The 22265-nt window shown below is 50.9% G+C and overlaps 1 protein-coding gene across 2 annotated transcripts in view; it reads right to left on the bottom strand.

Annotated features, from left to right (window-relative positions):
- The window catches only part of LMO1 (LIM domain only 1 (rhombotin 1)), a 35978-nt gene that overhangs the window by 6334 nt on the left and 7379 nt on the right, over positions 1 to 22265 (bottom strand). The window contains exon 1 of one of the 2 annotated variants that reach the window (XM_010829297.1): positions 8503 to 8745. The exons of the other annotated variant lie outside the window; for it this stretch is intronic. Within the exon in view, the coding sequence (XP_010827599.1) occupies positions 8503 to 8575 (73 nt within the window). The 5' untranslated portion in view covers positions 8576 to 8745. Of the gene's footprint in view, positions 1 to 8502; positions 8746 to 22265 lie in introns of those variants that run through there. 2 annotated transcript variants of the gene reach the window in all.

A 22265-nucleotide genomic window follows, 5' to 3' on the forward strand; every position in this document is an offset into this window, starting at 1 on the left:
ACCCCCCCCCTCCCCGGCCACCAACCATTCCCTTCCTTCCTCCAAAGGTGACCCTTCCTCATGCTTCAGGAGAGAAGTAGCTTCCAAAGGACTTCAGTCTCAGAGTCCACAGAGGTCCAGTCAGACGGGCCCCCGGAGTTCTTACAGGCAAATGCTCTCATTCCACAGGTGGGGAAACTGAGACCCAGATAGGTCAAACGGCTCACGTAAGCCCCGCATCAAGTTGGCCCCAGGGGTCCTGCGTCCCTCCTGTGCTCTTCTCGCCCCGCTGCCTCCTCTGGGAGAGGGGGCAGCCCTGGAGAACCCAGGATCAGCTAGACAGGCGAGGGCAGTGTGGAGGCCGACCAGGCTTCCTGTGCTGGGCTCCTCCCTCCCCCAGTCCCCGCAGGGCCCATCTGTTAGCTGGGAAGTCCGTTGCCTCATTTCCTTAATGCAGCTCTAAAGGTTAATTGGTCTGAGAGAGTGATGGGGCTCAGGTTGGCTGCATCCTCAGGCCTGCCTGCGTCTCCGCTGACAGGGGCCAGCCCGGTCACAGAACTCTGAGGAGCCCAGAGAGGCTGGCTGGGGAGCAGACATGTCCGTGAGCTAAGGGGGGCCCAGGGGGCCCTTCCAAGGCCTGGCCTACAGGGAGCAAGTGCGGGAGGGATTCAAAGAGCTGGGCGTGGGAAGGTCTGGGGGCTCCCGGGGGCAAAACTGTCCCTGGGGCCTGTGGAGGGAGAGCCAGCCAGCATAGCTATGCATATAAATTCCAGCTTGGAAAACCCCAGGCGAAGTCTCTATCCAGTCTCCCTAAGGCTGATTTCCCCTTCGTTCCCCTGGGCTGGCAGCAGGCCTGGCTCCCTTCCCAGACATGCTGGGCCCTCCTGGGGCTCTACACTTGTGCTTTCACTGCTGTGGGGTTTGGGGGTGGCTGGAACTTCCTTACTCAGGGGATATATCTGGCCCAGTAAATTATACCCCCAAATGAAGGGGGATCCCAGCACTAGGAGTGTCTGTCCTGTTCCATATTCCATCTGGCTTGACTCCTGGAGAGGCTAAGCCTGCAGTGCTATAGACCACATGGTAGCTGGTAATTCTATCGATGCTGGGACGGGGCACCTAGAGGACCCAGGGAGGTTATGGGGAGTGAACCCACATGCTGCCCCAGGTCCCCAGCCTGGCATAAGGTGGGGGCTCTGGAAGGCCTGAACACCCCACTCCAGGCAGGCTGCTTATCTGGACACTGCTTTCTGGGCCCTGGAGAACTCTAAAGAAGACATGTAGCTCCTGTTAGTGTCTGACGTCCACTGAGACACGGAACATTAGGGTCAGCCTGGCCGAGGAGGTCCCAGAGCATCTGGGGACTTTGCGCTTTCTTTGCCTAGAAAGTCTGAGGTCCTGGGAGAAGTCTGACTCACCCCTCCCTTCTTTAGGAAGCACTCACGCTATTTGCTCTCCCTGGGCTGGTCCAGGAGACTTGAAAACACCCCTGGCAAGGTGAAAGGGCTTTAAGGAGAACATCTATGGTCCCTTTTTCCCCAGATGGAGCAAGATGCTCCCCAGAGGGTCCAGGCTGTTCATCCCTGTCCTGCCTCCCCAGCCCCCTTCCAGCCTGCCAGTCGGCCCTGCAGCCACCTCTCCTCTCCCTCCTTCCCTCCCCTGCCCGGCTCTGGGAGCTGAGCCTCAGGCCATGCACTTTCCATTAAGGAGATAGCATCCTTTTGCTGAAGTCCATTTGGGATCCATTTTAGTGTTATCTAAAAATCAAATCTACATGGTAATCCTTTTAATGTACTCCTGACTTTAGAAAAAAACAGCTTTGCGCTCCTTCAGGAAAGGTTTTAAAGCATTACCCAGTAATTACTACTCACCCATGAAAACACTGATATTTTACAATGGATGGTGTTTGCCCCTGCGTGTGCGTGCAGGCTCACGCTCAGACACATACACACACACACATACACATAGGACCCAATAAAATAAACTAATTCACTCAGCTCGAGTGTTCCCCTAAATCTTGGGGTGTGCAGGGAGATATTTGACGGGAGATGAGCCCAACCCTCACCCTATCCCTACGCTGGTCAGGCTGAATCCCTGGGCGGGCCGATGCAGGAAGAAGGCTGGCTCCCAGTCTGACTCATTCGGCTGCCAGACACTAACCCTCAGCTCTTTAATCTGGGGAAAAGCCAGACAGTCCGGGTGACCAGAAGGGACTGCCAGAGGTCATTCAGCTCTTCCCGCACCCCACGGAGTGGTCTGCCAGGCCACACCCAAGTCCTCAGCAACTCTTGCCACCTACCCCCGGCCAGCCTGCCCCTCAGATCGGACTTTTCCAAAGTGCCAAGGCCACCGGCTCCTGGGCCCACCCATGCCTCTAGTTTGGAGAGCAGGCTAAGCCCAGCTGTGGAGCACTCTCTCCGCTCCTAGTGATCTCAAGGGCCGGTCCACCTCCCCAGAATGGCATCCCCATTCAGCCCCGGGTCACTCCACATTATGCTCTGTGGCTCCCCTGCTGGAAGCCACTGTGGCCACCACCCAGAACTCCACCTGGTATTTGAGGCCCCCCCACTGCCTGGCTCTGCTGGTTCCGCTCCCTGCAGAATTCAGGAATAACATTCCCTTTCCATCCTGCAAATGGAGTTCGTCTGCTTCTGGCCCAGAGCCTTCCTTTCACTATTGCCCCAGGAAGAACAATGCCTGGTCCTGCCCACCCCACTCTTTCCCAAACGTCAGAGTCAGCAGTGGAGCTGAGGCTAAGAGCCTAGACCCTGAACTGAGAAAGCCTACTTTCCAGTCTGGGAACTGTCCTAAGTCACTGGAGGGCCTGGTGCAAATCCCTTTACCTTTCCAACTGTCATCTGTGAAATGGGGCCATACCAGTTTCCTTCCACCAGGTTGTGGTGAGGACTGAATAAGGTTCTTCATAGGAAGCCCCAGCCCAGAGTCTGGCCACTGGCTGCGACTGACAAATAGGAGCCTATTGTCAACATGCACCCTGGGAAGTCTTCCCTGTTCTGACACTTGTTTTCTTGCTCTTTAACTTTTTATTTTGTCAACACTTCAAACTTCCAGGTTTTGCAAGAACAGAAAGAATTCCTGTATGTTCTTTACACCAAACCTCTAAATATGAACTTTTTAAACCATATTTACTTTATCCTTCCCTGTTTATCTATGCAGCTACCTCCTTCCCTCCTTCCCTTCCTATAATTCTTTTCCTGACTCAGGGGAGAGTTGGTTTCAGTAATGAAGCCCCTGCACCCCTTAACACTTTGGTGTGATTTCCTAATAGAAAGGACAGTCTCTCACGTGACTCCAGTACAATGATCAAAGCCAGAAAATTACCACTGATCTAATACTATTATCCATCCATTCAGATTTCATCAGTTCCCCCAATAATATCTTTTACAGGAAAATAAAAGTCTGGATCATGCATTTCATTCAGTCGTCAAGTTCAGTCTACTTGAATCTGAAAGAATTCCTAAGCCCTTCTTTGTGTTTCAAGACACTAGCATCTTTGAAGAGTACAGGCCAGTTATTATGGAGTTTCCTTCAATTTGGTTTTATCTGACACCTTTGACTATATGACCTTAACTGCTCTGCGGTTCTTTGTTATAAAACGAATATGAGAAAAGCCCCCCTATAGCTTCGGTGAGGAATCCAGGAGCTAATCCACGTGAAGTGCTCTGGACTAACCGAACCTGGCAGTCCAGAGCTAGCCCTGATTAGTGTCAGCCCATTCAGCACGTGGGGAAGAATGACATTAGTCACAGCTCCATCTCAGGGCCCTGCAACCCGTGATGGACACATTTTGAGGAGGATCACTTGATTTGAACGTGCCACCATGGTTAAAGTCATACAGGCGCTGACTAGAGTTGAGCCTTACCCAAAGGATTGTCTAGTGGCCACTGCAAACGTGTATAGGAGAAGGTCAGCCGCATCCATCTGACAGGCAGCTTCAGGGACCAGTCGGGAGCAGATGGGGGCTGTGGCAGCTCAAGGGGTGACAGCTCAGGGCAGGTCCCGCTGGCTGCCCTGGGAGGCCTGGGACACAGGCAGGTGTGGGCTTGGGATTTCTCGTCATCGCCCCATATGCCTCGGTACTGTTTCAAAACCAGGTTCACACAGCACAACACAGCTGCCCAGCACAGAGCTAGGCCTCCCTTTCTCACCCGAGGGGCCAGCAGGGAGCCAGGGCTGGACTCTCCTGGGGGCTAAGGGTATTCTGGAGGGAGATATCTATGATTGAATACTTAGCAGTGCTCGCCTCCCAACTGCCTTATGGGACGGTACCCTGATTATTTTCATTTTATTATTTTTCACACACCACGTGGACCCCATTCCTGTCCACTGTTGACACCTTTGCCTCCCTTGAACTTGTCCTCGGCTCTGTTGGTGGTGTGGGGCACCCGCTCCTGCAGCAGACCGACGGAGCGGGGGCTTCATGGACCAGCACCCATCTGGTCTCCTGTGCAAGCCCTGGTCTTGATCCTGGATAAGTCATTGCGTCTCTCAAGGCCTGTTGGTCTCCCCACCTGTGCGGTGGGAATGACTCTAGCATGTACTTCCAGGATGTCCTCAGGCACATGTAGGATAACACCTGGCATTAAATGCACCTCTCCTCACAGAAACTAGCAAATGCCTGTGAAGATGAAAGCAATTTTCATTTTAACAATGGGAAAACTGAGGCACTGGAAAGGTTGTGACTTGTCGTAGGTCATACAGAGCTGGGATTTGAAGCTCAGCAGCCTGTCTTCAGGATTCATCTGCTCTGATGCTGGGCTGGGCATGGCTCACCTAGAGCTGCTAGCAGACCCAGGAGGCAGACATCACAGAGGTCAGGAGACACAGAAGGTACGCAGATGCAGGTCACACCTGCAAACATACATAGCTGCACACAGACTTCCACATGCACATGTAATCGCACACTTGCAAACTAGGTCCATAAGAGGCTGGGCCACATCTGCTTATTCTCCCCAGAACGTTATTCCAGGCTCTGGCACAGTGCGAGCATTGGTAGGTGCTCAGTAAATCACATGAAAAGACATACCCCTGCATCCAAGCACGTGCACGCACGGGTGTCACGTAAATATACACACATACGCTCGAGTGGTCATATGATTGTTGACTGTCTTTTTACAAAACAACATATCAGGACTTCCCAGGTGGTGCAGTGGATAAGAATCCACCTGCCAGTGCAGAGGACATGGGTTCAATCCCTGGACCAGGAAGATTCCACGCTGTGGAGCAACTACGCCCGTGTGCCACAACTACTAAACTCCGCATGCCCCAGGGCCCGCAAGAGTAGCCCCACACTCCACAACTACAGAAAGCCCTCGTGCACCAATGAAGACCCAGCGCAGCCACAGATAAATAAAATTATTTTAAAAAAAACCCACAACATATCCAAAAAGTGGACTGTAGCTCAAAATCAAGCTCTGATTTGAACAAAACCCACAAGTAAGAAGCCTAGTGCTCGGTTCTCAATACCACATTCCCCAGGAAATGGAGGTGCACGAGCCCTGAGGTTTTGCCCACACGGACCCATGTGAAGCGGCTGACATTATCCAGAAGAGATCAGTCTACAATCATCATACCCACGTCAGCTGCCAGAGGCTAGGGTCTGGGTCCCCGCCACCTGCAAGGTGCCTGTACCCAGCAGCGTCCGCACCTGGACCTGGAACTGCAACGTAGGATCCCAAACACAGCCAGCCAGCAGCCCCTCCTCAGCATCAATCCCGTTTAATAAGGAAATTTGAAAGTGTAATCTAATTCTGCAGAATCTCTTTAAATCTCGTTTTCTCAGAAGTAACTTCATTTCACACGGACACATCCAGCCTTGTGCGAAGGCCTCCATTTCACACCAGTTTTATCTCCACAATTTCTCGTCTGACTGCACTCCTATCCCAGGGCCTTGCCATGCGCCAGGCGAGGCCTGAACTAATAGCATTTCCTACTCATTTGGACTCAAAAACCAATGAGAACAACTGTTGAAGCACGCGGCTACAGCCACCTAGAGCACGCTCATCACCACCTCTGTGCGCACACCCCCTTACAGGCAGGCGGCTGCGCACTGGGTTCGATGAGGGAGGGATGTGGGGCTCCCGTGACCTCCAACTCCCCGTGGTGGGGGCTCGGCTCCTGGGATGCCAGACAGTGCAGTGGGGGGACTGGCCCCTTTGACTCTGGAGGAGAGGAAGGCCATGTAGACCCTGACAGTGGTCCACACAGAGAGACGGACTCAGCTGACTCCATCACTCCCCAGCCCAGGCTCAATATATTCACCTGCTAAATGAGGACAGCCTACTTTAAGGATTATTTAGAGTATCAAATTAGATAATGGACATGAAATGCTTATAACAACATTTAACAAAGTAGCTTTAAAAAAGTCAGCTAAGAAAACTTACGTACATCTGACGACCCAACAATTCTCTTCCTAAGTATGCACCCAAAGAGTGAGAGTTTATGTCTACCAAAAGAGACGCACAAGGATGTTCCCAGCAGTTCTCAATAGCTCCAAACTGGAGACTGCACAGATGTCCATCAACAGTAAAATGGATACTAAATTATGCTATGATTATACAATGGAATAGTACACAACCATGACAAGGAATGGATCACCAGTATACACAACAACATGGATGAATCAGACAGTATAATGTGGCACAAAAGAAGCGAGACAGAAAGGCACACTGCGTCATTCTATTTGTATGAACTTCCCAAACAGAAAGCCGACCCATGGTGATCAACGTCAGAATGATGGCGTGTATCATCACCTGTCAGGAGACGTGAGGAAGCCTGCTGAGGGCCTGAAAATGTCCTTTATCTTGATCCTGGTGGTGTGTGAATGGGAGCACACATATGGAAAACGTCACTGAACAGCTGAGACTTGGGCCTTTTACTGCATATACATTATACCTGAGCAACAACAAAAAACTAAGAAGGCCCCTCAGTTGGGACTTTATATGTCTTTTCATAAAACCCACCATTTACCCACCATTCACTACCTCTGTTGTCTCAGTGAATCCTCATTTTTACCCCGAGGCACTAAATGATTAACTCACTCAACAGGCCCAGAGAGGTTCAGGCTGTTACCCAAGGTCAAACAGCTGGAAGGTGGGAGGGCAAGGATAGGAGCCCCAGCCTGCCAGATTCCCAGGATCAAGTTCTCACCCCTGCACACACCCCATGGCCTCCCTGAACAGCCCAGGTGAAGAAGGCTTGCTGGAGCAGCTTCTGGGTTCTCCTGTGCAGCCTGAACAGGGGTAACTCTACGGTGGGACTCTGGGGGCAAGCTTAGAGCAGGGTCTGGACTAAGAGCAGGAGGAGTGACGGGCAGGGCACTGTGCCCAGGCTCTGGCGTGTCACAGGCTTCTCAGCTGTTGGTCCTTCAGAAGCTGTGGCTGCTATAGGGTCTAGACAGGGCTTCTGGCCGGGCCAGCAAGGGGATGTGGACTGGAATCTAAGGACAGAGATGATTCAGTGGCTGGAAAGGGAGCAGAAAGGCTGTGTGGAGGCAGGGATGAGATGTTTGCCCTGCGGCCTTAAGAAAGACAAAGAAGCTTCACTGGGGAGGGCTGAACTGTGAGAGGACAGACAGCTGGCAGCTCCGGACCCAGAGCTACAATGGTTGGGGGAGCCTCAGTCAATAGCCAGGAGCTTCGTGTGAATGAGAGGATTGGGGAAGCGGGGCCTGGAGAGGGGCCTAGGTAAGAAATTTAAAGGGGTCCAGCAACACTTGCCTTCTCTAAAGTGCCAAGTGCCTCTGGGTCTCCACAGTCCACCACAGTAGAGGCTGAAGGAAAGCACTGTCCAGTCCTGTCCCAAACATCTGCAGCCGCGGTGGGTGCGTTTGACCTCATGATAACACTCCACAATGAATGCCTACTACAGCCAAATGCTTTAGACTCCTTAACGCTCATCCTGCTCATGACCCCAAGGTCAGGGAAATCACAATCCTGCCCAAGGCGACCTGTGAGCGGCGGAGCAGGGCTTTGGACACAGGCTGCTGGCCAGGAAGTGCCCCACCCCCTCCCTGCTCTTTCCAGAGGCAGCATCGCATCATTTTTTTCCTAAGCAACAGGGAAAGTGAACTTCTGCTTGGACCCGATCTGGGCCTGGCCAAAAGAAGGCGGCTCTGAAACACGCCCTGCAGGGACGCACCAGGGCAGGATGGGCCCCTGGTCCCCAGGGTCCCCCAAGGGAGCCACTTTCTGTGCCGGAATCCGAAAGCAGCTGGCACTTCTGCAGTGGGTTCTGGTGGAGGCAAACCTCCTGAGGTATGGTGCGTCTGGAAGCCTGAGCCCACGGGGACCTTCCAGCGGAGGGAGATAACACCACATGGGTCCTCGCTACAGAGGGAAGCCGGACCCAGCATAGCCTGCTGTCAGGCAACAGCTTTAGGGAACCCAGTAGAGAACTTGAAGGGGAGCACCGAGAGACATGGGAGCAGCTGCAGACAGAATCTAGGGGCACTTTGAAACATCAGAAGCTGCATGGGGAATGATGCCTAAGTTAACTGCGTACTTATCTGCAGTGCGTGCCCCTCCAGCATGGGTGAAGGCCTTCTCTTCTCATCTTTGGGAAGCTCCAGATACATCTAGGAAGCAACAGATCCAAAATAGGGCTCTAGGTCTCCTCCCTCAAACCTGTATCCTTACCCAGGCTTCCGTTCACAGTCCTAACACCATCATCCATCCTGGTGCTCGGGGTATAAACTCAGAGTCATCCTCAGATCTTCCATCATCCTCATTCCTCTCCCCTGCTTGGTCTGTATCCCATCTCACCTACTTTGTTCCACTTCCAGAACCACCACCATCTTTCACCACACTACTAGCTAAAGCCCCCCACCAGCTGCTGCTTCTGTTCGTATCTATAACCCAACTTCAAATAGCAGCTGGAGAAATCTTTCAGAACAAAGTAGGTCAGGTCTCTGCTCAGCTTGAAACCCTTCCTCAGCTTCCAGGGGGCTGGGAATATCACCCACACTTTTCATCAAACCCATGATATCCTTGTGTGGTCTGGTCTCTGCCCCTCCACCCCCATCGAGCTCTAGCCAGAGTCCAGCTCTCCCTCCTGCCTCAGGGCCTTTGTACCTGCTGTTTCTCCCTTGCCAGAACACCCTTCACGCTTCTTTATGAGGTTGGTTGACTCCTTCTCATCTTTTGGCTTCAGCTTAAATGTTATCTGCTTAGAGAGGCCAGCCTTGATCTCTTGATTTCCTTATTTAAATGACTCCTTGGTCATTTCCTTCTGAGTTTTCACCACAATTTGTAATTGTTTTTACTTTTTAGTGATTTTACCTAAGAAAAATGTTTGGTCTCTTATCATAAGAATGTAAGTGCCATGAAGACCTGGGGGTTCTGTCTTATTCACCACTGTGTCTCCAGCACTGAACCCCACAGTGATCACTTTTTAACCATCAGTTCAGTTAATGAATGAAGAGACTGAACAGAATCTATGCAGATATTACTGACCAGAGTCTGCTAGGCCAAGTGGGCTGATGCAGATAGGCAGGCTCCCCAGAGATGGGTGTTTTCATCAGGCTTGGTGCTGAATCACACACCTGGAGCTATGTAGCTCAAAGAAACAAGCACAGATGCAACTGCAGCAGTGCCTGCCCTGCCACTCTCTGGAATTTGAATAGGTCCACCCCAGGGCTCTAGCTGAGAAATGACTGCTCTTGTGCAAACACTGGATTGGCCAAAAAAGTTCCTTTGGGTTTTCCCGTATAATCGTAAGGAAAAATCGAACGAACTTTTTGGCCAACCCAATATAAACCCTCTACCTTTTAGATAAAGGGGCACCAATCCTGTCCTTCAGCCCTGCAGACCCATGAGGAATGAAGCCCCCTCCCCTCCTCAGTGCATCTGAAAGTGAAAGTATCAGTAGCTCAGTCATGTCTGACTCTTTGTGACCCCACGGACCTGGCTCCTCAGTCCATGGAATTCTTCAGGCAAGAATACTGGAATGGGTTGCCACTCTCTTCTCCAGGGGATCTTCCCCAACCCAGGGCTTGAACCTGGGTCTCCTGCATTGCAGGCCTCTTGAGTAAATACTCCCTCCCAACTCTTGTGCTGGGGTGGAGGCCTGGAGCTCAGGCATCTGTGTAATCTTGGCAGTTCAGTCTTTCCCTTTGTGTTTGCGGCCAGGGCACCCCTCCCCTGGCACACAATCCCACAGCTGCCCTCTCGAGGGTCCTTTGAGCTTAAAGATATAACCACTGCTCCCTCCCTGCCTAGTCTGAACCTCTGGGGGGAAGCAGAAGGAAAAAGCCCCTGAAGTTTGCTACAGAAAACCCCCAGGTCCAAGCCTCTCTCTATCTGCAGCTCCCTCAAGCCCCATCCCATCCTGGTCTGTTGCAGCCAGCCCCCAGTCACTTGGCAGGATGCTGCTTGGAGCTGCATAATTGTGGGTACTAGCGGAGAAACGTCTGGAAGCTGAATTCCCCAGAAGGCAACTCAGCTGCTCCCTGGGCACCGGCAAAGCCCGCGTCACCCATCTAATGAAACAGGGCTCCCAAGGGGCCTGCAATCTCCACAGAGGAGGAGGAGGGCACGGACTCTCAGACGAGTCTCAATTTCACAGCATCAGAGACGCGAGCACCAACGCGCTGAACCAGAAAACGAGAGTCTGGCAGGAGCTGCAGGCACACCGTGAGCGCCAGGGGATCGGAGATTAGGGCCCTTCAAAATCAATTTTGAATTCAAACTTTTAAATGCGTTCTCTAGATGCCACGAGGGGACCCTCCAGGCAGGCTTGGCCTAGCCAGCTGCTGGGTCCTGCTTGCTTCCTAGAGCAGCCAGGGCCCATCTGCTAGCCCCCGGGCTGGGTGAGGGAGGAGAGGGTGAGGAGGCTGGGAGGGAGACCCCAGAAGTGGGAGAAGCCTCTTAGGTGCCAGTAGCCCCAGCACGGCTCCTGGGGTGCCTGGCTGAGGTGCCATCCTGGGGCCTTCTGTTGAGGCCTAGGGGGCTGCTCCTCCCTCCTTTGTAGACCTCAGTGAAAAGAACTGAAGGCAAGGCCCACGTGAGCCAGATCCCCACAAACCCCTAACCTGGTTGAGGAGGCTCGTGGGGTCCCAGTGGAGGAAACTGCTAAGAACACGAGCAGTGGAGTCAGACAGGCAGGAATTTGTATCTCAGACATTTGTATCTCAGACCAGCCATGGGTTCCCAGGGAGAAGGTGTTGGTTTAGAAGTGAATTTCCCTTCCAGAAACCTGGTGGGAGGAAGCCTGCTGTGCGGGCCTGGGTGTGCAGGCCCTGGGAAGCAAGAGTAGTCTGAAGCCTCCCAGTGCAAAGGGAGAGTAAGCGTGACTAGGAAGCTGGACTGCTGGGAAGGCCAGGGTGGAGGCAGGCTGCACTGAGGCATGGGGTCTGCAGCCAGGGAGCTGACAGTCACCCTGCCTGCCACCCGTCAGGCCGTGTGGGGCATGCTGAGCACCATCCTGGCCCTGCACTGGAAGGGGATGGGACTCAGGGGGCAGCGGGCCACAGCTGGAAGCCAAGCAGAACAGACTGCTCCAGCCAAACTTAGGAGGAGGCCCCTGGGCCTGCAGGATAAGGGCCTTGGGGATACTTGCAGGCAGAGTAGGCTCCTAGGAGCCCCTGCTCTGCCTGGGGCCCTGCTCAGGCATATTCGTTCCTCCAAGCAGACGATCATCCCACCACTGATGCCTTCCATCTCTGGGTGGGGAAGCTGGTCCACGACAAGCCTGTCTGACCTCAGTGACTCACCGCCCCTGCCCCTCAGTTTTCCAAACCTGAGGCTAAGCCCTCAACTGGAAGCCACACTGAAAGAGACATAAACACGAGCGACTGTGAGCCACTCTTCCACTGAGAGGCACCAGGAGGGCAGCCCCCTTCTGGAATGAGCAGCCCTGCAGAAGGGCTGGGGTCACCAGACCACTTGCAGGCGAGGAGGCAGGAATGCCCCAACCCCTCCCACCCTCTGTCTTGGGAGTGGGCTGCCTGCTCTGTGAGGAAATTACAACATGGGCCTGGGTAATGCTCCTTTTAGTTACAGCATAAACTGCGGCAATAAAGCGTACCTGGGGAATGTTTAGAGAAAGCACTAATGATTTCTTCCCCAGTGGTTAATAAATTCACTTCCAGATCAATTTGTTCGCGATAGAGCCTGGCGAGCGGAACCCGCGCGGCGGGCACAGCCGACTGTGTCTTTTTCAGTATAAATGATTTATTACAATGATTAGCGGCACATAAACAATTTAAAATACAACGCTAATTAGTTTGGGGAAGAAAGGAGGGGAAAAGCCACCCTGCCTCTCTCCCCATTATGTTCTACTTCCCTAAGTGTGTACTTTTTAATTAAATCCAAATGTCACAATAAATTTAAAGTGTTTTATTACCATTCAGGCTAACTAAGGCAGTCATGCAAGCCCCCGTCTCAGGCATTATGGGCGAGGCTGGGGGTGAGGGCTGAGGGTGCAGCAGGGCCTATCTACAAGCTCTCCTGGAGACGGGAGGTTTTGGTGAGACCCCTGGAAACCCCTCCTGCTTTCTGGCAGCCCCAGGCTGGAGAACGCTGGCAGAGCCCACCTCCTCTCAGCTTCCTGGCCAGCCCAAGCGATGTCTCCTCTCCAACACCGGCTCTGAGCAGCCCAGAATCCACCCATTTCTCCTCACAGGTCCCACAGCACTCCGCACCCTCCCCAAGCCCTGCTCAAGTGTTCTAGCACCTGCCTCACGTCGTGCTTGGCATTTCGTATACATCTTACCACATTCTCCTTCTAGTGCTCTGAGTAGTAGTTACTGCTTCAGTTTGGTGGATGGGGAAATTGAGGCTCAGAGAGGTGGAGTAATTTATCCAAAGTCACACAGCTAAAGAGTAGACTCTTGACAAATCCTAGAGTAGCATTTTGCCTTAGAGCCCACGTCTTGCCACGTGGGCCTGACTTCCCAGCACGCAGGATGGGGACGGGATCGTGATGGCTGCTCAGACAGGGATCTCCCTCGCATAACACCCTGCTGTGCCCAGAGACACAGGCGAGACAGGAGTTCAGGCCAGGGACCTGGACCCTGATGAGTCTGGGTTCAAGTTCAGGTTTTGCCATGAATCCACAATGTAAACTCAGTCAAGTCCTTCAGCCTCTCTGAGCTTCAGCATTCCCATCAGCAGAACTCGAGTAATAATACCCAAACTGCAGGGCCAAAGGAGCAAAGCAGCTAAAGTAAGAGGAGTGTTCTGCAATCCTGGACACGCTATGTAAGTAGTAATTACTAACAACAGCTCTTGAAGTGAGCAAAGAGCCATAAGAAATTCCACTTCACTGATCAGAAAACTGAAGCCAGCAGTTGAAAAGGACTGACCCAAGGTCCTGCTGAACCTTGGGTGCCCAGAGGACCAGGCTGCAGGCAACCTCCTTTCCAAAAACTCAGACAGCCAAGGATGGTTTATCTTCTCAACATTCTTGTACTGTTTATTTAAAGTCAAAAACAAATATCCCTAAACATAGAATTACCATATGACTCAGCAATTCTACTCCTAAATATATACCCAAGAAAAATGAAAACATATGTCCACACAGAAGCTTGTATATGAATGTTCATGGTAGCATAATTCACAATAGCTAAAAAGTAAAAACAATTCCAATGCCCATCAACTGATGTATGGATAAATAAAATGTGATATACACAGATAATGGAATATTATTTGGCAATGAAAAGAAATGAAGTATTGAGACATGCTACAACATGATGAACCTTGGAAACACTATGATAGGAAAGAAGTCAGCCACAAAGACCACAACTTGTCTGATTCCATTTGTATGAAATATCCAGAATAGGCAAATCCATAGAGACAGAAAGTAAATCAGTGGTTGCCAGAGAGGAGGGGAATGGGGAGTGACTGCTAATGGATATGGAGTTTCTTTTTCGGGTGATGAAAATGTTCTTGAATTAGATAATGGTGATGGCTGCATCACTCTAAATACACTGAAATGCACATTTTTAAAAGGTTAATTTTGTGGCATTCAAATTATTCTCTGTAAAGCTGTTATAAAGGAAAGCAAAACAAACAACAAAACAAATATTCCTTTGAGAACAAGAGAAAACAGTTCACAAAAGTAAATTCTGGGGTCAGGAGAGGGGTCCTGGGAGGTCTAACAGCCAGCCCTCAGCCGGGATCACCCTGTCTCATAACAGCTACTCCATAGGGAAGGGCTTCAGATCACCCTCCCCACCCTACCGGCCCCCTCCTCAGTACCCCCATCCAGAAATCTGATTGTGCCCTCTCTTTCCAGCCCTGCTCCCTAGGCAGTGTCACTCTCCTCTGACTCCCTGAGTGTGTCCACTCCTACACTTGCGTTTTGTCTCCCTAGAGCTCTCTGTTGAAATTTCTCCATCCTTTGAGGCTATCATCCCACCTACAAACAACATACTCATGGAGGGGGGTCCCTTTTCCAGACCCTGAGCTTGTCCTACATCAGGTATCACAAGTTACAGCACAGGCACTATGACTAGGATCAGAGTGAGGTCCTCCAGGTCCCCAGCCAAGGTTCAGTAAGGAGTGCTACCCTATCTCAGGGCCTGAGTCTCCCCTAGGCGGGGTGTACAAGCTCAGATCCAGGCCACAAAGGCCAGGAAGGAAGGCGACTAGGCTGCCTTGGGGTCAAATGAAAACTGCTGGAGGGAGAGAGTACAGTGCCCAGGCCAGGGCAGCACCCTTTGTGGCTAATCTGAGAAGGTGACTCAAGAAGATGAAGCACGTGGTCAGCAGAGGGAGCCAGGCCCACTGTGGCAGGGTGCACCTAGCCGCCCCTGAATCTGGGGCCTGGACTGATGCTCTTGGGGTTTCTCTCTTCTTGGGGGAGGGAATCTGAAGCCTTTACCCTGGAAGGGAAGGCAGAGCATCTGGAAAGTGGACCATAGGGAGAAGACTGCAGCCAGGGTGGAATGGTCTGGGTGGCTAGGCCCTGGGCAGCCAGGCAGGAGCCGTGCTGCACAGAGGCCCTGAGGGACAGCTCACTGCAGAGCCAGGGCCTTACGCTGGGCTCACCATGGAAGTGCCCTCAGACACAGGTTCTGATCTTCTCAGGCCAGTCATACTCTCATATAATCAGGAGGTGGGCCGTATTAGACATGGATAAGGGTAGAGGGACTTGGCTGTTTCCCAGAATCAGGAGTTTTTTTAAATTTTATTTTATTTGGCTGCACTTCATTGCTGCACTTGGGTTTTCTCTAGTTGTGGCAAGTGAAGGGCTACGCTCTAGTTGTGATGCACAGGCTTCTCACTGCGGTGGCTTCTCTTGTGCAGAGCACGGGCTCTAGGGAGCCCAAGCTCAGTAGGTGTGGAGCACGGGCTTGGCTGCCCTACGGCATGTGGGATCTTCCTGAATCAGTGATTAAACCCGTGTCCCCTGCATTAGCAGGTGAATTCTTAAGCACTAGATCACCAGGGAAGTCCAGGAGCTTTCATGGAAGCCAGTCTGAGAGAGGAAACAGGCCCAGAGCTGTGGAGGCCATGAAACACTTTACAGAAGGATCAAATGAGATTCTGGGAGCTGGGACGTGGGTAGCTGGTTGGGCTGGACTTGCTGCTCCCCTGCCCTGGTGTGCTCCCACCTGCCTCAGGCCAAGGGCTTCAGCTCACTCCTTTGAAGCCTGGAAAGCCAGAAGCTTGGTCCAATCATGGAGCAGCCACAGAAGAGAGCACAGAGAGCAGGAAGCCTCAGGCCAAAGCTGGGCAGGGTCAGCAGGAGCCTCCAGGACAAAAGTGGATAAGGACAGGCTTGCAGTTGAGGACTCTGTCTGCCTTCCCTGGGGCTCAACTCTGGAAACTCAAGCCTTGCTACTGGTAGTAGAAATGTTCTAGGCAAGATCTTGACCACCAGGAGACTACAGAGATTCCTTCACATTCCCAAGGCCACAGTTCTAGCCACTCCCTCCACCATTTCTTTCCAGGACTTCAACTGCCTCCAGTCTAACCATCTAGTCCCCGATCTCCACCCCACCCACCCACAGGCCCAGGATGACTCTTGGAAGGAAGGGAACTGCAGGAAGGAGCAGAGGGCTGTCTACGGCTGGAGGGGTTAGGGAGTGGTCATCCTATAAAATTCAAAACAAAGAACACTTCCCTCCTACCTCATGGCTGGTTTTTTTCCTGCCCCTAGTTTTATCCCCTCCAAATATCCTCCAAATTGGGGAAGGAGTACGTCAAGGCCGTATATTGCCACCCTGTTTATTTAACTTATATACAGAGTATATCATGAGAAATGCCAGGCTGGATGAAGCACAAGCTGGAATCAAGATTGCTGGGAGAAATATCAATAACCTCGCATATGCAGATGACACCACCCTTATGGCAGAAAGTGAAGAGGAACTAAAGAGTCTCCCGATGAAAGTGAAAGAGAGTGAAAAAGCTGGCTTAAAACTCAACATTCAAAAAACTAAGATCACGGCATTCTGTCCCATCATTTCATGGCAAATAGATGGGGAAACAGTGGAAACAGTGACAGACTATTTTCTTGGGCTGAAAAATTACTGCAGATGGTCCTTGGAAGAAAAGCTATGACCAACCCAGACAGCACATTAAAAAGCAGAGACATCACTTTGCTGACAAAGGTCCATCTAGTCAAAGCTATGGTTTTTCTAGTAGTCATGTATGGATGTGAGAGTTGGAACATAAAAAAGGCTAAGTGCCAAAGAATTGATGCTTTTGAACTGTGGTGTTGGAGAACTCTTGAGAGTCCCTTGGACTGCAAGGAGATCAAACCAGTCAATCCTAAAGGAAATCAGTCCTGAATATTCATTGGAAGGACTGATGCTGAAGCTGAAGCTCCAATACTTTGGCCACCTGATGTGAAGAACAGACTTATTGGAAAAGATCCTGTTGCTGGGAAAGATTGAAGGAAGGAGAAGGGGAGAACAGAGGATGAAATGGTTGGATGGCATCACCAACTCAATGGACATGAGTTTGAGCAGGCTCTGGGAGTTGGTGATGAGCAGGGAAGCCTGATGTGCTGCAGTCCACAGAGTCTCAGAGTCTGACACGACTGAGTGAACTGAAAGAACTGAGTAGATATAACAGTAATATATCTTTGTCTTTGTCTCAGGTTCCTGGCACTGAACTCCTATAAACCTTGCAATTTCCTGAGTGATGGGAGTATCTTTTGTTATGCATAAGGAGTCCCTACTGAGTACCTCTGAGTTTATACTAATGAGGTGACTTAGGGTGGGGCCCCTAGATAGCCTCAGGCTGGGGATGGTCACCAGAAAGACCTTATGATTAGATGGTCAGAACTTTCTGCCTCACCCACTGACCTCCAGGAAAGGCTGGGAGGTGGCTAGTGATGAAGCTCTATATAGAGTCCTGAACAAGATTTGATGAGCTCTGGGTTGGTGAACATGTTCACATATTAGGAGGGTGATGCATGCCAATATTCAGGAAATCAGTCCTGAATATTCATTGGAAGGACTGATGCTGAAGCTGGATGAAAGCTGCTATGCTTGGGACCCTACAGACCTCACCCTATGTGCTTCTTCATCCACCTGCTCATCTGTATCCTTTATCATCTCCTTAGAGCAAACTGGTAAATGTAAGGAAATGCTTTCCTGAGCTTTGTGAGCCATTCTAGGAGATCATCTCACCTGAGGAGGGGTGTTGGAGAAGGAAATGGCAACCCACTCCAGTGTTCTTGCCTGGAGAATCCCAGGGACGGGGGAGCCTGGTGGGCTGCCATCTATGGGGTCGCACAGAGTTGGACACAACTGAAGTGACTTAGCAGCAGCAGAGGAGGAGTGTAGGGAACCCTGATTGTTAGCATGTTGGTCTGAAGTACAGGTGACACCTGGACTTGAGATTGGCTTCTGAAGTGAAGGCAGTCTTGTGGGAATGAGCCCTGGACCTGTGGGATCTGACATCACCTCTGGGTAGGTAGATGTCAGAATTGAGTTAAATTTGTAGGACACCCAGTAGGTGACCACTGAGAAGTGGAGGATTGGTTGGTGGTTTTGGAAAACATTCCAGAGTAGCCCAAATGATCTTAATAAAATGAAAATCTGCCCTCTCTCTGGGATAAAGGAATTTTTCATTCTGTCTGCTCATCGCCTGCCTTCCTTTACCTGCTAACTCATTCATCCACAGGTCATGCAACAAATATTTACTAAGCATCTACTACTAGGGGCTAGCCCCTAACAGCTATATGTTAATAAGCATTATATTTTGATGATAGTTCATCAAGAAAGTAGTTCTTAATGAGCTTCATTAAGTCAGTTTGATTTGACTCAATCAAAATTGCCTTGATCAATTTTCTATTCATTAGTGTTAAACCATTTCTTTCTCCTCCATTTTATTATATTGGAATTATTCTCATTGGGATAAATTATTCTTAAATTCTTAAGTGACTATGTGGCTCATGATCAGTTTGGGGCTCACATCAAATCTTTCAAATTAGAACTTTCATTGTTGCCGGGGATTTTTTTTTTTTGTAGTAATTACTTATACCAGAAAATATTTCCTGAGCCAACTTTGGCAGGTCTAAATTCTATCAGGAAGATTTGGTTCTTCTGTCAATTTTTAGTCAATAACATATTTTGCCAGGTGCAGTCTTAACTGTTGCCAGTTTTGCTTTGTGTTAATTATTTCAACCAATTTAGGTTTTTTCCTGGATTATTTTTTTCTTTACATTTTCAATAATACTAATGAGATGTTATTCTTGTGTAAAACGCATATTTTAGCACTGATCTGATAAAGCATTCTGAGGATCAAAGAGTAGTGTGAAAACATCCTAAGGGGAAAAAAGGCAGGTCAAAACATCATACTCTGTAATTGCGCTGAGTACTAAGCGGGACCTGTGCCCAAGTTAGCCCTGCCTACTGTCCTCTGCTCCTTGGGAGCCCTAAGCCCTGCCGGGATGCCTGGAAACTGGGGAGCAGCTTCTGGCTGGCATGAGAATGGCCGCCTGCAAGAGATTGCCTCTGGTCAACAGGCAAAGAGATGAGGTTCAGCCCTGATGTCCCATCCCAGGTTGCAGGCAGCCTCTGCTGGGCCCCAGACTTTTCTACTCAGAAAGTATCAGCTGAATATCTCAGTGTCAGCAAAGAATTATTAATGGATGCTTCTTGGTGCATTCATACCCCCATCCCCCAACCACTGATAAAAGGACATAATTGACCAGGGTCCTCTCAGGTCTGAAGCTGGGACAGGCTCACTGGCCTCCAGGCTTTAGGCCTATTTCAAAAGTCCCCTCTGTCTCCTAGTTGAGCTCTGCCTGGGAAGAGTCAGGGATGGGATCGTCCACCTGACCAAGTGTGGAGGGTTGGAGGCCACAAATGCTTTCACCTGGGATCTCTACTTCTCCTGACCCCGGGAGACGAAAGAAGGACACAGCAACATCAATGGGGTGGTGTCTCTCTCCTGGTCTTGGCCTCACCCCAACTGCTTTCCACCAGGGGTCTGGTCTCCATGCATGGTATAGCTTGGGCATCAAGCAGCCAGCAACCCTGGAAACATAAATGGCAAAACCCCAGAGAGGGGAAGAAGGCCTGCCCAGGGACATACTGTGAGTTGGTGGCAGAGCCAGGTGGAGGAGGCATGAATTTTGGTCTCCATCCTGTGCCCCAACCCACAGGAGAGTCTCCTTCAGCCCTGTTCACAGGTGAGAAACTGCTGAGGTGGCCTCTGCCCAGGCCACCTCAAAGACACCAGCTCCACCTGGCCTGAGCAGAGCGGGCAAGGGGCTAAGGCCCTCAGTCCCACTGCTGTGGGGAGGCTGCCACAGGAAGGAATGACCCTTGTCTCCTCCGAGAGAAGAGAGGCCCTGGAGTAACAGACAAGTGCTTTGCAAGCCTGCCCTCTCTGGGCATAACCCTCTCCTCTGCAAAATGGGACTAATGCTGAGTTCCAGCCTCCTGGAGGTGCTGTGAAGATGAAATGAAAGGTGCTGGGACATCTGTGTCCTTCCCTGGTGTGAGGTGATGCAAGGAACAGAGGTGCTGGGCCTCCTGGGGATAGAGGTGAGTCACTGTCTCTGGGGGCAGCTAAGCTGTTGGACACCTGGGGCCTGAGATGCTATTCCGGAGGCTGACAACTCACAAGAAGTAGGAAGCTTCTTAAGATTGTCCCAGTGATCCTCTGGCTTCCCAGGTAACTCAGTGGGTAAAGAATCCACCTGCCTGCCAGGGCAGAAGTCTCAGGAGATGCAGGTTCAATTCTGGGTTGGGAAGATCCCCTGGAGGAGAGCATGGCAACCCACTCCAGTATTTTTGACTGGAGGATCCCACAGACAGAGGAGCTTGGTGGGCTGCAGTCCCTGGGGTCACAAAGCGCTGAACAGACTGAAGCAACTGAGCACACAGGCGTGCAATGATCCTCTGCACCCTGTGTAGCCCCACCCCCCACCCACTTCCTTGAGTATGAGCTGGACCTAGAGACTTGCTCCCAAGGAAGAAAATACAGCAAAAGTGATGGAATGTCACATCTGTGATTAGATGTGTCACATTTTATAAAAGACTGTGACTTCCTGCTTGCTAGCAGACATTCTCCCTTGGTGGCTTCAAGGAAGCAAGCTGCTCTAGTGGAGAAAGCCATGGAGGCATGGAACTGAAGGCAGGCTTTGGCCATCCTTCAGTGGAGAATGGAGGCCCTCAGTCCAGCAGCCCACAAGGAATTGAATCCCACCAACAACCACATGCAGAGAAGGCAATGGCAACCCACTTCAGTACTCTTGCCTGGAAAATCCCATGGGCAGAGGAGCCTGGTAGGCTGCAGTCCATGGGGTCATTAAGAGTCGGACACGACTGAGCAACTTCACTTTCACTTTTCACTTTCATGCATTGGAGAAGGAAATGGCAACCCACCCCAGTGTTCTTGCCTGGAGAATCCCAGGGACGGGGTCACACAGAGTCGGACACAACTGAAGCGACTTAGCAGCAGCAGCAGCAACAACCACGAGTGAACTTGAAAGCTCATTCCCCTGGATGAATCTTCAGATGAGACCACAGTCCCAGCCAGTGCCTTGATTATTATGACAGACCCTGAGCAGAAGACCCAGCTAAGTACCTGGACTCCTGACCTACAGACACTGTGAGATTAAAAAGTGGGTGCTTTTTTAAGCTGCTAAATTGTGAAATAATTTGTTACACAGCAAGAGATAACTAACACACCACCACACTGGTGGATACACGCAGGACAGGAAGGACCTTTCCTCAGGCCAGAGAGAGGGGGCCTGTGTACAGATCTCTGCCCTACAACCTTTGTTGTTGTGAGCTTCCTGGAGCCCCATTCTTGCTGTGTAGTATGGAGAGTTCGGAGGACAGAGAACACCCTCTAGGTTGCTGCAGCAGATTCCCTGTTCTCCACTGGGCAGACCAGGAAAGTGGGTGGGGCTGACCCACTTCCTTATGGAGTCATTGCCCCGGGTCTTCTCCAAAGAACACTCCTGCCAGAGTTCTGAACCCAGGCACATCTGGAACGGAGTAAACTTTCCAAAGCACACCCATTTCCACTTTCTCCCCTGCTCCTCCCAAAACCCTAGGAATGTGAGGGAAACCACATCAATCACCTTTAAGACCATCAAGAGCTGTGTGAAGATGGTCATGATCGTACCCGTTTCACCAGTTAGAATTACTTTTCAGTTTACTATCTAGAATTACCTAGTGACCAAAGTGGGATTTGAACTCAGTCTGTCTGACTAAGCCCAAGCTAGTTTCACTTGGGAAACTAAGAAACGGAGAGTTCAATCCATAGGCAGCCCCCATAGGCAGCCACCCACAATCCATAGGCAGCCCCCATAGGCAGCCCCCATAGGCAGCCCCCCACAATCCAGGCTGGACAGTCTATCACCAAGGGATCAGGAATTGGAGTTTTTAAAGATTCAGGGGACAGGAAAGTCTGGATGGAGTGGGTGCCCGTGGGGGCCATCAGAGCCCAGACCAGGGCTGCTCCCACTTATCCAAGAAGAACCAGCCTCCCTCCCCCGCTCTATCAAGTCATTGTGCCAAGCAGCAAAGGTGAATTATTAAAACTCCCTTCTGGGGTACCACATGGATTTTTCTCCACTGAGATTCCAAGCACAGGGGCGGCCGCTCCCGCCACACAATATTAAAATGTCAGGAGTTTAAGGTCTGCGTTGGTTGAGTCATAAGTTATCAGCACCCAGTGAGGGCCGACAGAATGCCTCCCTTAAATTATTAAGCAGAAAGCGTCAGACTGTAATATTTTGCTAAACCAAAGTACAGACACAGACAAAGATGTCATTTCAATATTTGAAACCAGCAAGTTTAATTTAAAATAAGAGCAAACCAATAAGCTCAGAACATAGCGGCATATGAG

This window comes from Bison bison, unplaced genomic scaffold (genome assembly GCF_000754665.1).
Source record: "Bison bison bison isolate TAMUID 2011002044 unplaced genomic scaffold, Bison_UMD1.0 scf7180017864503, whole genome shotgun sequence".
Lineage (NCBI taxonomy): Eukaryota > Metazoa > Chordata > Mammalia > Artiodactyla > Bovidae > Bison > Bison bison.